The sequence below is a fragment of the Pseudonaja textilis genome, chromosome 1 (genome assembly GCF_049901715.1).
Source record: "Pseudonaja textilis isolate UNSWEBS1 chromosome 1, rPseTex1.2, whole genome shotgun sequence".
In the NCBI taxonomy this organism is placed as follows: Eukaryota; Metazoa; Chordata; class Lepidosauria; order Squamata; family Elapidae; genus Pseudonaja; species Pseudonaja textilis.
In genome coordinates, this window is record NC_141990.1 from 293,290,407 (window position 1) to 293,306,627 (window position 16,221).

At 37.6% G+C, this 16,221-nt stretch overlaps 1 protein-coding gene across 2 annotated transcripts in view; it reads right to left on the reverse strand.

Annotated features, from left to right (window-relative positions):
* The window catches only part of PRIMA1 (proline rich membrane anchor 1), a 65,610-nt gene that overhangs the window by 19,849 nt on the left and 29,540 nt on the right, over positions 1-16,221 (reverse strand). For both annotated transcript variants that reach the window (XM_026713421.2, XM_087922145.1), the window contains exon 4: positions 6,990-7,116. In XM_026713421.2, the coding sequence (XP_026569206.1) occupies positions 6,990-7,116 (127 nt within the window). The remainder of the gene's footprint in view (positions 1-6,989; positions 7,117-16,221) is intronic.

Sequence of the window (16,221 nt, forward strand, 5' to 3'; positions counted from 1 at the left end):
TCCAAATTATACAAGAGCTTGCTCTTCCCGAGACCATCATCTGTGAACTGTCCTTAAACATCTCAATCCGCTTCTTACTTTGCTAACTTTGCCCCTGACTATGATATAATTTACTTTGTCCCTGACTATGATATAATTCATGCAAACAAGCTAACTTCACTACTGACATGAGCTGCCTCCTTGCCCACACCCTCTCATTTTTCTTGGTGACCCTAACTTACCTCTTATAAATTGGACACTAAATGAATGTACATCTGAACCCATTCATACAACCCTGTACAATGCCGTTACCACACTAGGACTGGAACAACTAGTAACCAACAATACTAGACTTAACAACTGCCTCGATCTCATCTTCTGCAACAGTTTGAATTCAATTTATGGAATTCAAATTAATGAACCCTTTTCCAACAGTGACCACAGCATGATTGACTTTTGTCTCAACATATGTCCTCACAAAAATCACCATAACGACAGGATCCCCAATTATAACTTCAAAAAAGGCAACTATGATCTTATACACAACGATCTCTCATATCTTGATTGGCAAATTCTATTCACTGGATGCAATTCTGTTGAAGACCACTACAATATATTTTTAGTTGAAGTCAAAAGAGTCATTAAACTATATGTACCAATAGCAACTCCCAAAACCAGAAAAAACAAATTGCCCATAACAATAAGGAAGCTCCAATTCAAAAAGAAATCCCTTTGGTGGAAAAACAAATCTGGTCACGTTACCAACTTTAAAAGCTGATACAAAAATTTATGCCACCAGATAAAGACTGAATGCACTAATTATCACATTAAACAAGAGGAAAACCTTCTACGCACCAACTCCACCCACACTTTCTACAATTTTGTAAATAACAAACTAAAAGACTCAAGGTCCATCCCACCCCTGAGAGGACCTAATAGTAAAGACTGCAACGATGACACCATTAAAGCCAACCTCTTTAACACGTTCTTTGGCTCAATATTTGTAAACAGCAATGGATCATGCCCAGTATTCCCTAGTCAAACCACAGACAACTACAATGATCTAATACATATTGATTTTACAGAAGACAATGTTGAAAAATCATTACACAATCTAAAACCATCTCTATCTATTGGGTCGGATGGAATATGTGCCTACTTCTTAAAAAAGCTATCCACTGCCATAGCTGAACCTCTAAACATAATCTCTGAAAAATCTTTCAGGACCAGCTCCTTGCCAAATCTATGGTCACAAGCCACGGTCATTCCCATCTTCAAAAGGGAGACCCCAGCCTAGTTGAAAATTACAGACCAATCTCCTTATGCTGTCATGGAATCAATTATTAACCAATCTATTATTCTCCACTTAAGAGACAAACAACCTACTCTCTAACAGTTTGGTTTCAGAAGGAAACTGTCCTGTAACCTGCAACTCTTGCACTGTAAAAACATATGGACTACACAACTTGATCAGGACAAAGCAATTGATGCAATTTACATAGACTTCTGTAAAGCCTTTGATTCAGTGGTACACGACAAACTACTCCTAAAACCCTAGGTCTTATGGTATCTCTGGACACCTGCATAACTGGATAGAATCATTCCTGTCAAACAGGCAACAAATGGTCAAAATTGGGAGCATCCTATCAAATTCTGTACCTGTCAACAGTGGTGTCCCCCAAGGCAGTGTTCTAGGACCTACTCTCTTCATACTCTACATAAATGACCTGTGTGATTATATTAAGAGCAACTGTGTTCTTTTCGCTGATGATGTAAAACTATTCAACACCACAGACAATGCTGCTACCCTTCAAAAAGACCGTTATACGTCAGAATGGTCAAACAAATGGCAACTTCAAATCTTAACAAATAAATGCTCTATCTCACATATTGGCAAAAAAAATAAATCAAAAAATAAAATATAAGCTGAATAGTCAAGACATTGTTGATGACAAAAATTTTGTCAAGGACCTTGGAGTACTCATCTCAAATGATCTAAGTGCTACATAGCCAAAAAGGCATTAAGAGTTGTTAACCTAATCCTGTGTAGCTTTTTCTCCAGTGATATCACTCTACTAACTAGAGCATATAAAACATTTGCTAGACCAATACTTGAATACAGCTCATCAGTCTGGAACTCGCATTACATATCTGATATTAATACAATTGAGAAAGTCCAGAAATATTTTACGAGAAGAATCCTCCACTCTTCTACTCGTAGCAGAATATCTTATGCCACCAGACTTGAAATTTTAGATCTAGACAACCTAGAACCACGCTGTCTTCGGTTCGATCTAAGTATAGTATATAAAATTATATATTGCAATGTCCTACTTATCAATGAATACTTCAGCTTCAACCAAAACAATACAAGAGCACTAAATAGATACAAACTAAAGATAAACCACACCAAACTTGATTGCAGGAAATACAACTTCAGCAACAGTGTGTTCAATGTCTGGAATACTACCTGACTGTGGTTTCTTCCCCAAACCCCAAAATCTTCAACATTAGACTGCCTACTATTGACCTCACCCCTTTCTTAAGAGGTCTGTAGGGGGCATGCATAAGTGCACCAAAACATGCCTACCGTCCCTGTCCTATTGTTTCTTTTTTTTCTTATTCGTATCCATTTCATGTATTTATAACCATGTTTATACTTATACTTGTTATCTAATAATTGTTTGACAAAATAAATAAATAAAAATAAATACGTTCTTGTGTCTGAAAAAAAGCCAAACACTTCAGAGTTTTTATTTTCCAGTCTGTATGTCCCCAAGAGAATAAAAAGTCACTACAAGTTGAACTATTACAATCTGTACAGACATCAGATAAAGATTTGACAGCATCTTGAGACCTAAGATAGAATGATGAGCTTCACTGTAGAGCAGGGCCAGTCTTCTTATTGTATAGTAATGCCTCCCAGATATGTGGGATTATAACACCCATCATTTTTAGCCAGATTCAAGGGGGGAAAAGATGTGAAATTAGGCTGATAACTGTATCATCTTGCTCAGATGTCTGTGCTAACATAAAAATATCCTACTACAAGCTTGCCTTTCTTTACTCATAGCTTTTTTAAAATAATGTTTAATAAGATAATAACTAGACTATCAAAAAAGAAAGTAAAGAATCTTCACAATTTTAGAGAGCTATTTTCTGCCTGGCATGTGTAATCCTTTATCATATAATTTGTGTGCTGTTCTTTTTTAGACATAATTGTTTCTATTCTCAAGCATTAACACTGATTGACTTTAATTTAATGGGTGAAAACAAGAGGGCTGATTCTGAATTTCCGTAATTCTAATGTTCTGCGATGAGAAACTGATTAATGGATTGCCAGGTCACAACTCAGATTCTTTCTGGTCTTTGCAGTGATTGATTACGCAGAAGACGCCACATCTATAATGAACACTACCCATTCTTGAGTGTTCTGCTGTGTGGTATACTTGGAATTTTGCTTGTAGAAAGGAATAAAAAGCAAAGAAAACTGTATGGACTTCTTCTTGGCAGTAATACCAAAGTGGTTTGCCATTGCTTTGTAGCCTGCAGCTGTGGAATCCCAGGGCATCAACCAAGTTATGTTGCAGCGTTTCAAGACCAGCTAAGGTTGGCAGCAGAAGACAGGTGAAGGGGAAGGAAAGGATGAGGGGGGAAAATGTTGCCTTTCTCTTTAAAGGAGAAGAGTGATTCTCCTTTTGTCAGCTGCTAAATCCATTAAGAATCACAGAGTTACAAAGGACCAAAAGATCAACTTGACTATCAAATAGGGTTTGCCTCATGAATAAACAGGAAATTGATAAATCAACTGCCAACTTTTTTGTTTTACTTAATTTCATATGGCAAACAGAAGAACAGATGAGTTACAGAAAGACATTAAATTGTAACAGACTAGCTTCGCCATGAAACTATGTAGCCGGGCTTAGCTTTTGGGGAGGAAAATAAGGGGAAAAAATTCTGCCTACCAGCATCCATCAGTATTCATCTGGCTAGCGTTCTGCCAGTATATGAAAGAGTTGAAGGATGCTTGGAAAGTGAAATAATATTTGCTGTGTGAGTAAAAAGGAGACAGCAAGAAACTTGGGCGTGGCTTAGTTCAACTGTTCTGTACTAAATTGTGAAACTAAAACTGAAACTCCTCTTCTCTGCTTGTGTTTTGCATTAGGAACAGGTTTTTTTTTCAGGTGAGGAGCAGGGAATAGAACTCTTTAGCATCAGAGCGTGTTAATAATAATATATGAAATACTAATGCTCTAATGGGCATTTCAAAAAATCCTTTCTTAGTGAGCACCTAGAAGCCTAGAGGAAGATATGTGGCAAATTTCAAGTTTGTAGGCTTTACAGTTCTGGAGATTATGTGATGACGCGTGAGTGGTATTTTGCTTTTATATGTAGATCTGAAGAAGGCTGATTCATGTATTGTACTAACTTCATCTGAGCCCAAATTAGGAAAAGCTAAAACAATCACCAATAGGAGGCTTCCCTGAGGCCCAGGAGGCCAAAAAATGGAGCATGCGGGGGGATGCTGTGTGCCCCACCACGCTCCATTTTTTTTTTGCCTTCCTGGGCCTCAGGGAAGCCTCCTGGGAGCAAAAATGCCCCCCAGGAAGCTTCCCTGAGGCCCAGGAGGCCAAAAAATGGAGCATGGGGGTGCTGTGCAGCCCCCCACGTTGCATTTTTTGCTTTCCTGGGCCTCAGGTAATGTCCTGGGAGCAAAAATGCCCCCAGGAAGCTTCCCTGAGGCCCAGGAGGCCAAAAAATGGAGCATGGGGGTGCTGTGCAGCCCCCACATTCCATTTTTGCTTTCCTGGGCCTCAGATAATGTCCTGGGAGCAAAAATGCCCCCCAGGAAGCTTCCCTGAGGCCCAGGAGGCCAAAAATGGAGCATGGGGTGCTGTGCAGCCCCCATGTTCCATTTTTGCTTTCCTGGGCCTCAGATAATGTCCTGGGAGCAAAAATGCCACCCAGGAAGCTTCCTGAGGCCCAGGAGGCCAAAAATGGAGCATGGGGTGCTGTGCAGCCCCCGTTCCATTTTTTGCTTTCCTGGGCCTCAGGTAATGTCCTGGGAGCAAAAATGCCCCCCAGGAAGCTTCCCTGAGGCCCAGGAGGCAAAATCAACAACGGAGTGCTGGGGTGTGTGTGCTGCACCAAAAAAAGCCACGCCCACCCAGTCACATGGCCATGCCACTCTGTCTTAATTGCTTCATAAACACCTAAGCTAGTCAATATTCTGTGGTGAATAAGAACTGCACAACTGAAGGCAGACCATACCACTAAATTTGGCTGCAAAATGATTGAATTGCAGTGATATCTCTCCCTTCCCTGGATAATCTAATGTTTTTAAATCAAAGTGCACAGGAAACTTTTTGAATCTTGATTAAGTTCAATCTCTGGCTTTATCTCAGACAAAGTGCTACAGGAAAAGGAAGGAACTGCATCTGGAGTACCCTGAATACTGAACACAGACTGAACACTTAACACTACCGGTATTCTGGCAGAATAAGATGTGATCCATACAAAGGTGAAAAGAAGAAAAGTAAGAATGTAGACTAGTACAGACATCTGAGTGACCTGAAAGAGTTTAGTAATTGGTTAATGGTACTAGCAACATTTCCCATTTTCCCACTAAAAACAGGTTTCTTAAATATAGAAAGCTTCATGTGAGCAAGAATTCTACAAAGAAAATTGAGTTCAGTTCTGATGGCTCCCAAACTCAAAATATGTTCAGATAAATTCTGAGCTTTAATTTTATGTGTGTCTTTTGAAGTAGGATTGGCATAGTTTTTTTTTTAATCCAATAGGGGAAAAAACACCATTAAGTTTAGTGTGTGTTTATAACTGATGTATGTAACAGCAGGATGAGGTGAAAAAATCTTGAATTGGGAAAGCAGATAGTACAATTTGAGATTGCAAGAAGGTAATGCCGAACTATATATTCATTTGCTTGTTAAAGAATAGCTAAAACCAGAAGTTTCTCAGCATTTGGTAAGTAGAAGGAAGTTTAATTTAAAGGAACATGGATAAATTTAATTTCACACCTGCAAGATGAAATGTTATAATCCATTCTACCAACTCCATTTTTTACAATTTAATCCTTTATTTAATCTTTTATTTGATTCTGTTGCACTGAAAGATCAAACTGGAGGAAATGTTACTTCCCTGAAAATCACCAATAGTTAATAGAGTCTATTGAAGTTATTGCCAATAGCCTGAGGAAACTGCTTAATGGAGCATTTATTGGAAGAATTTAGTGGAACAGTGAAATGCTCTTTTCACTCAGGGCAAACATAAAACAAAAAACAATCACAACCTAACTTCTCTCAGCAGGCTTTGAATGATAGACTACATACATTTTTGCTTTTGGAACCTCCCAGACACGTTAATTTTGGGTGCAAGCAGGAAAACATAAATGCACACTAAGTTCTAATGTATGATTTTCCAGCTATAGAGGGTGCAGGTAGAACTTTGTAATTAGGTGAAGGGCTTTTCCTTTATACCTGGTTCTTATACAACTCCCGTGATGTTGGGGCTCTCGTAAAGTAACACTGTTCCACTATTCTGTAACAAACTCTGGACTGCATTGGAGCAGCCCATGCTGTGGTTCTCCTCCTTCCTTCCGCCAGTAGCAACCACTTAGAGACACTTGTGGTGCTGTACATTCCTCCCAAATAACTTGTAGCTTCTGCCCTTGGGTCTAGGTGTTCTCATTCTATCCTCCTGTATAGTCAAGTCCTCCTGAAATCGATAGCTCTGTGCTTGTTTTTGGCTATTCTGATCATTCAATTATTGAAAACAAGACAGTGTCTAGGATTTATGAGCTAGAAAAGAAAGGGAAGGGAAAGGAAGGAAGGCAAAACTTCGGTGTGCATGCATGAGGGATAAATTCAGAAACTGTAACTATGGTATCCCTTTTAGAGAACTGCACAATCTGCAACAATGCGGCATCTCCATGCTGGTATATTCAGCTCATCTTGTATCATCAAACTTCAATATGCTAACACAAGTCTTACCTTTTTATGGCTTTGTAGCAAATGATGAAAACTAGAAAGAGGAACACCGGTATGGCACAGCATGCGGCAATGATTATAGCTGGACTTGGCCAGGGCGCTGCAGGGGGGCAAATAGGAACGGTGGGAGCTGTAAAAGATAACACACTTAGTTGAGTCCTACCAAACACAAAGTTTATGATCTGAGGAGCTCTTTTAACCCAGAGTGAGGAGGAAATTACCAAGAAAGTCAGTTTATACCATAGAACATTCTCCACTACCTCAGGTAATAAACTCTATGGTGCTTTCTCACTACATATTATAATTCAGCAGTAGCCAACTGCTATAAAGCTACCTTAAATCCTCACTGGTCCATGCGACTCAATGTTAATAACATTTAGCTTGAGTGTTGTATGAGTCCAACCACTGTGCTTTATGAATTTGGTTTTTTTGGGGTGGTGGTGGTGGTAGTTTAACACGCTCAGTATATCTAGCTAATTGCAGCTCACTATTGTTAACCAAATCAAGCATAACATGATATACAAACTACTGACAATAGCTACGCTGGGTTAAGCAAGAGCATGTCCAAATCTATCTGAAGGTGCCAATGCTTTCTGAAAATGAAACAGATGCTGTGGCACTAAGCTAAAGGCTTGTCTTTAACTCGTAAAACACATGAGTTGAAGATCAGAAATTAAAATGTCTTAAGATGGATGAAAGCCTCATTTCTTAGCAGCTGCCAATCAACCAATCTTTGTTTTCTCAAGAAAAAGCATGCTGCTATATCGACATATTAAACCCAATGAAGAAAAACAGATCAAACATAAATTCCAAATCCTGCAACCACTGTTACAATGACCACATGTGGAGATTTCTTTACAGGAATTCTGGGGATAGTCCCTCCCACTCCCCAAACTCTTTTTAGTTCTTTATAGGGATTACTTTCTTTTTGTCACTTTCTAAAGCACTTGGAAATTTGGGTTTCAAAACTATATATATAAAGAAGGGATTCAGCTCTAAAAAATGTATTTGTACTGATATTAACTAAAAGATTTCATTCTATCATGAAGCTTTAAGTGGCATAAACATGGCTACTGAATTTAGTCCTTAATAATTTATGATAATTATATAATTAGGCAGCTAGTTGTTAAAGGACATTACACGTCTTTATAATTAATATGAGATTTGAATCCAAGACTTCCCAAATCAAACCCAATTCATGAAATAATATACTGTATATTCAAAATTAAACCTGAGTTCAATGGGGAATATTTTTCAAGGAAGCCTGAATAGGAGGTCTTTATATAGTATTAGTTTTCCAGAGAGGATTTAATTTATTATTAGGGAAACAATATATACATGTATTAATTACTTATCACGAATAGTATCTTCTGGATATTGCTTTAATCGACTTACAATCACAATTGAGCACAAGATTTCTGTTGCTAAGAGAGACAGTTGTGAAGTGAATTTTGCCCCATGTTATGGCCTTTCTTGCTACAATTGTTAAGTGAATCACTGCAGTTGTTAAGTGAATCAGGTTCCCCCATTTTGCTTGTCAGAAGGTTGCAAAAGGTGACCACATGATCCCGGGATATGGCAAGCATCATAAATATGAGTCAGTTTCATCAAGTGTCTGAATTTTGATCATGAATTCATCCATGGGGATCCATTGATCCATGGGGATTCTGCAATGGTTGTAAGTGTGAAAAACAGTCACAAGTTACTTATTTCAGTGCCTTTGTAACTTTGAATGGTCACTAAATGAACTGCTGTAAATCCAAGACTATCTGTACTGCTAAATAATATTTTACTTTTTTGTAGCATACATAAAAAGTAGTTTTCTACTAATCAAGTTAGTCCATTTTCCATTTATTCTTACTACTTGATCAGACCAAATAAGTTTTTTGAACTTCAGCTATATATGGTTTATTAAGAGGACAGTGAAAGACCATGGCATCTTCTACATATTCCCGGAAACTGCTATGGCCCAAAAAAGGTGATTGGCCAAACACCAAATCATTTGTCATAGCACCAAGTTATCTGTCTATGATAAATAATAATGATATTGTCTGCCCCTGTTCAAGGCAAAGATTATATTTTATTTGTAACACAAAATAAAATAGAACAAATCATATATTTGGACAACTTTTAAGCAATATTAATTTGGGGGGAATTATAATTGGTATATTATTATTATTATAAATTCTGTTGTTGTCTAAATATGCTGTAGGTCAAATAAAAGGATGCCATCTAAGACTGAACATCTGAACATATGCCATCTAAGAAATGAATTTAGCATTAAAGAAATGATGGATCTTTAACATTTGTATTAGTGGGGATCATTTTAAATATATGTGCCTTATGTAGTATTCATGAACGCACTTCAGCAATTCCTTGGCATATCCAGAATGTCATCACATCAACTTCGCTTCATTGTCCCTGACCCTTGGAAATGCAGCTGGCAACACCTGAGCAGTCATGAAAGACTTGGAGAACTGGATCAAATTTTATAGCAAGAGGAAAGACTGATAACAGCATTCTAGTTTTCGACATATGGGTCACAATGAATAATTCTTTGCAGGACACCAGATTGAAACAATTATTTGTGAAAAAACACAGGCACTCAAAAAAGCTGGCTTCTCTGCTAGCCAGGGGACTATCCAGAAAATAACAGGTCTCAGACCAAACAGGTTTGTGGAGGAAAAGACAAACTGTGTAGACAATATTATGCATTTCACAAAAGTATAAAAAGTAAATCATTCTTCAAGCTGAGCTTTATTCTTAGAGAGATGTAGTTGTTGTTTCCTCAGCAAAAACAGAACAGCTATGTCAGTTGCTTTCTTCCCTGATATGCCTAAAGATTTCTCACAATGCAGTCCTTGGCCTGAGATTCCTAATGGAATCCTTTCCAAAAGCTAAACAGGACTACATTATTTTTATTATCTTTGTTGTGACAATACTTTATACTCAATTTAAATGTAACAGGAAAAGATGTGGTATCATTTTGTGCTCAAGGATTGCAATCTTTGTTTTAAAGGAGGTATAGAGACACATTGGGCAGAACCACCTCACATTCAATAACCTTTTTAATAAAGTTCATATTCATAATGTTTAAACCTGTAATTTAGCATAGAAGGAGAGCAGTGAATTTGGTAAAATTGCATTTTACATAATAAAAAAAAACTTGCAGTTTTTTAAAAAAAAATCTGTGGAATTTTCATGGAACTTGAATAATGTAAATTCCTAGCAACCATCCAGAATAATTGGAGTCAGGCAACATATAATAATTAGCAATCGCATAACACAATTGCCATAATTATTTACTGGAATATATGTAAAAATTATCAAGGACCTATAATGAAAAATTGCTGGCGACATAGAGTTGAAAAAAGTATCTGAAAATGAACAGTTAAAACATTGTGGGATTTCTAAATGCTAGCTGATAAGGTCTTGGTCATAACACATCAGATTTAATTGTGGTTGAAAAGAAGAAAGTGTAGATAATTGATGTGGCAATCCGAGGAGTTAGAAGAAGAGCAGACAAAGAATTGGAGATCACAAAGTATCTAGCTCTGAAAATCAAAATTGAAAGATGATGGCATAAATCAGCGGTGTGATTGTCCCAATGCTTATCAGCACACTGGATGTCCTACCCTCACCCCCCAAAAAAATTATATGGCATTGACAAAATTTCCATTCGTCAATTACAAAAGGCCATACTGCTACATCTGCACATATTACGACATCCAAATCTTATGGGAACGAAATAAAAAAATGACTGGCTGTACCATTTAAAGAAAATTTATATAAACTGTTTTACAGATGGCACATGCCACCATCAAGATTGGCCACAAAGTATCCAAAGCTTTCCCCCATATGTTGGAAGTGCAACAAAGAAAAGGGAATGTATTATCATTTACGGTGGAATTGCAAGGAAGCACAAAAATTTTGGCAAAAAATTCAGAAATGGTTAGAAGAGATATATATAATTAAAATAGAATATAGACCTGATTTTTTTCTGTTAGGAATCAATGTGGGGAAATATGACAAGGACATTATATATTTAATAATTCATATAATCACAGCTGCGAGATTGGCTTATGCACAACAGTGGAAATGTAAACAAACTCCAAGTGAATTTGAAATAATTAGGAAAATCTGGATGTGTGCAGAAATGGACAAATTGACAAAGGTATTAAAAAATAAGGATGAATTGGACTATTACAAAGTATGAGATAACTTTTATGGTTGGTTAGAAAAGAAAAAGGATCAAGACAATAAGAAATGATTAAATGTATATATATATATATATAATATATGGATCTTTGGTTGTTCGGGTTTTCTCCCGCGTAAGATTCGAAGTATCTAGGCAACGTTTCGATGAAGTCTCATTCATCATCTTCAGGCTTCTGTCTCCGGCTCTGTGCTTCTCAGAGTAATGTGAGATTGCCTTCCTCCTTTTAACTGCCAGTGGGGTGGGACTTGATTGGGTGGGGGCTTGGCTGTGTTCTGATTGGGTGGGGGTATGTTCTCATTGGTAGGGGTTTTGGCTGTGTTCTGATTGGTTGGGGGTTAGCCGTGTTCTGATTGGTTGGAGGCGTGTTCTGTTCAGGTGGGGGCTTGGTTGTGCTCAGGTTAGTCTTAGTTGCTGGGGATTTGAGCTGGTGAGTTGTGATCTTGCTGTTTGGCTTCGAGTTCGTGGTCCTTCTGCATCTTCATAGTGGGTGTCGGTTTGCTTCATGTATGGCTCGGAGGGGTTTGAAGTGGGTAGTGATGCAGCTGCCGTGCAGCTTCTGGTCCATGGTCGTGTCTCATCTTCTGAGTGGGTGGGAGTCTGTTTTCTACATGGAAGTGTGGTGGTGGCATCTTGTGTGGCTCTCATGGGTGTGGGTCTGGTGTCCTTCTTCATGTTAGGTACTCGTCTGTTCATGAGGGCGGGTTTCCAAATGGCTGGAAGGCGGGAGGTGTCATCTCGTTTGTTCATGCTGTGTGGGCGTTTTTCTATCTCTATGGCTTCTCTGATTATTCTGCTGTTGAAGTGTTCGGTTTTGGCGATAGTTCTGGTATTTTTAAAATCAATTTCATGTCCTGTGGCTTTGAGGTGTTGGACCAGGGAAGAGGTCGTTTCTTCTTTTTGATTGAGTTCTTATGTTCTTCAATGCGTGCACTTATTCTTCTGTTAGTTTGTCCAATGTATGTGGTAGGGCAGGCAGTGCAGGGATTTCATATACTCCTTGGTTTTCTAATTCGATTTTGTCTTTGGGGTTTCTTAGGATGGTGGATATTTTTCTGTTTGTGCAGAATGCTGTTTTGATGTTGTGTTTTTGGAGGATCTTGCTAATTTTGTCTGTAGTGCCTTTTATATATGGGAGGAGGGCTTTGCCGTTTTCTTGTTCTCTGTCTTGGATTTTGGTTGGGGTTTCTTTTTGGATTAGGTGGGTAATCTTCTTTCTTTAGAATCCATTGGCTGCAAGTACGTTGGTGAGAGTGTGTAGTTTGGTTTTTTGGTGTTGTTCATCGGCTAAGCATTTTGTTCTGGAGATGAGTGTCTTGGCTACGGAATTGATCTGTGCTGGGTGGTGGTGTGAGAGTGCATGTAGATAGCGGTTAGTATGTGTTTTCTTCTGGTAGATGGTGTGTCCTAGGGAGCCATTGGATCTTTTGTATACCAAGACATCTAGGAAGGGAAGTTGGTTGTTGGCTTCTGTTTCCATGGTGAATTGTATTTTGGGGTGTAGGCTGTTGAGGTGTGTGAGGAAGTTGTTCAGTTTTTCTTTCCCATGTGGCCAGATTATGAAGGTGTCATCTACGTATCTGAGCCAGAGTTTGGGTTTGTGGTCGTATTTTTCTAGAGCTTGTGTTTCAAAGTGTTCCATGTAGAGGTTTGCGATGACAGGTGAGAGGGGTGATCCCATGGGTGCTCCTTCTATTTGTTTGTATTTTTGTCCATTGTAGGTGAAGTATGTATTGGATAGGCAGTGGTTGGTTAGATCTAGGATGTGCTTGGAGGGGTTGTATTTGTTTTGGATGGCTGTCAAGGCTTCTTTTATTGGCACTTGGGTGAAGAGGGATATGACATCGAAGCTTACTAGTAGGTCGCTAGGTTGTAAGTTATATATATATATAGAGAGAGAAAAAGTAAACATACACTATTTTTATGAGACTTAGTAATGTAAGACAACTATGTCAGTCAGGAGGATTGTACCATGTTCAATGTTTTTAATGTTTCTTTTTGTTTTTGTTTGTATTTGTTTGTTTAATAAAAATTTATAATTAAATTTTTTTTACAGTGTTAAATGTCAGTGTTACATATTGCTTCTTTTGGTGGACTACCTAATGAAAATAATTAAATAACAGTAAACATTAATCAATTAAGGCAAGTATCAGAATTATTGATTTATATGACGGTCTTACAAATGATCAAATAATTCAAATTGTGAGTGTACAGGGTGCAGACAGGTGTTTCCCAATATAAAATTGTTAGTGTGCTTTTTAAAACTAGTCTACTGAATACAGTCGAGCTGTTGTACAAGGAAGCATATTTAGAACTGCTCACTGAAGTATTATGGATTGCTGATTTGTCAACTAGCCTAGTAGTAGCCAGTTTACTGCATGTAAATGAATGGCTACCCATTCAGAAAACTATGTTAGCATAGACTGGATATTCTTTCATAAATTTGAATCAATGCACATTAATACATAATATTATCCTAAAGGAACATTAGAACATTATGCATACCATCCATTCTGAATATCAAAAAACCAAGAAAGCCCTAATCAATTCTCAGCATGGTGCCCTCCCTCCATCTGTATGGGACCAATATCCCAATAAACCTCACTAGCATGATTCCATTGCTTGAAAGTAAGCAATAGCAGCTCAGCACATCTGGATGGTCTCTGATGGGGAAGGCTGAATTAAACTATACATTCTATCAAGTAATCATGATATTAATTTGGCAGTTCTGTTACCAAACGTGTAGCAGTATAACGCTACAATCTTTCTACAAATCTGAAGTCGTTTATTAAAAGTACACTTTTGACATCCTTTGATTCAATTTTTGTCGGTGAAAGTCTCCATGGCAGATCTAAAAATAAATATAATGAATGATACTTGGAATTTCATTCTCTCTTCTTAAAGGATATATGCTAGGTTATCTAAAAGTGCCAGGCTGACAATTGTAAGAGAAAGAGTCTTACCGTTCAAAAAAGAGACATTGCCTGGATAATAGGAGTGGGAGGGAGGGAAGGGAAGGAAGGAATCACACAGACAATATAATACAATTGTATCCCCATAAAAATTGCCTGAATTTCTCAGCATTGGTACAATGACTAATGGTTTATCTATTAAATGACATGCCAAAGCTTTCAGACAGTTTACAAATAATTTATGACCTCTCTTTTGATGTCATCCGAGTGATGTCACAAAATAATTATAACTTTTCTAATTTTTCAAAGAAGTCTCCGATCATGGAAAAATTTTAAATGAAGTTATTCTACTTATGAAATTCAAAGATTTCTAACAGCCATCAAGGATATTCCAACTGTATAGCTAGATATTACTCCCTCTTAAAGCCTTGCTGTAATTTCTTTATGGAATACAAGGAAAACTTGTGCAATACACCAAAATATTCGCAGCCTCTGTAACTCTTCTGAGACTGATCTGTTAAGTGTGAACCATGAACCAGACTGGGAGATAACTAAAAGACAAGTAACAGAAGTTCTGAAACCAAATTACGAGTTCTGAAAAAAAAACCTCCAACAAAATCCAAAGCATGCTTTTATTTTTGAGAAATTCAATTCAATTCAATCTAGGGAAATGCTTAAATTTTTTTTTTTAATATCTTGAGTCTACCAGTTTGGGAAAATGTGATTTAATGCAACACTGTGATGGGGAATGAGATACAGCCTTGATTTTTATTGTTGTCTCCATTGTTGCTTTCATTTTTAATTTAACAGTATTTTCCAAAAGGATTATAATTATGTTGGAAGCCACACTGACTTGCTCTGGCCTGGCATATGATAAATTATTCTGTAGTTATAGCCACATCTATATAAAACCCTCACATACATGGAACGTATGGAATATTGCAATTCCTGTCAATAATATGGCATGAAAAAATTGAAGTCAATCTTGCTATCTATTGCAATTGGTTCCATCAGACTTTATCCTCCCTTTCTGCCATTTTTAATGCATATACTGAATATAAGCTTGTATTTAATGCCATATTGAGCCTAGACGAGATTTCATGCTGCCAACCCAAGTTATAGAAAATCAGACTATGTGGATTGATTGTTCATTTAAAGGAATAAGAGGCATGTTTTCCCCTTACTTCTGCTAAATGTAAAATACCTTTCCCAGAAATATCCAGCAGGTGTCTACCTATTCTTTTATCTTTTCACGGAAAAAAGAGAACAATTTAGTCAAGCTTTTGGCAATCAATCATATAACATTTCCATTATTATGGGTGGTCACAAGTGAACCAGATGTTTAGATTGGATTTGGAATTTTTATCTACCTATCCCAGATCTTTTCTGATGACCTGTGATAGACGATGTTGTTGTTTGATGGTGTTAAAGGTATCTTGCAGGATATAACCTTTTTGAAGTCAATCTGCCTTTTGTAATTGACTAATGATGATTGTCTCAATGCCAATGGTGTTCAAGTGGTGTTCCAGATGCTTTGGGATTGTACCCAAGGCACCAATTACTATTGATACTATCCTTGCTTTCTTTTTGTCATAGCAATAGCACTTAGACTTATGTACCACTTGATAGTACTTTATAGCCCTGTCTAAGTGGTTTACAGAATAAGCATATTGCCCCCAACAATCTGGGTCCTCATTTTACCCACCTCAGAAGGATGGAAGGGTGAGTTAATCTTGAGCCGGTGAGAATCAAACTGCTGGCAGTTGGCAGAATTAGCCTGCAATACTGCAATTCTAACCACTGCGCCACCACATTATAGACATCTTACTGTTAGTCTTTGTAATTTATTATTTTCTCCAGTTCTTTCTCTTCCATTCTGCTATCTCCAGTACTGTCATATCAGCTATCCAGACATTTTTTTGTCTTTTTTATCAACAATTGTTAAGTCTGGGATATTATGTCACAGGTTTACTGACTTCAAATTAGTGTTGACCCTTGGATGCCTGCCTGAACTAGTCCCTGCAGTTTTACAATAAGGCCCTTTGAAGGTTCAATATAAGAAAAGCACCCAAAAGCCTATAACAGCAATTCTTTGTGCAGACTGCTA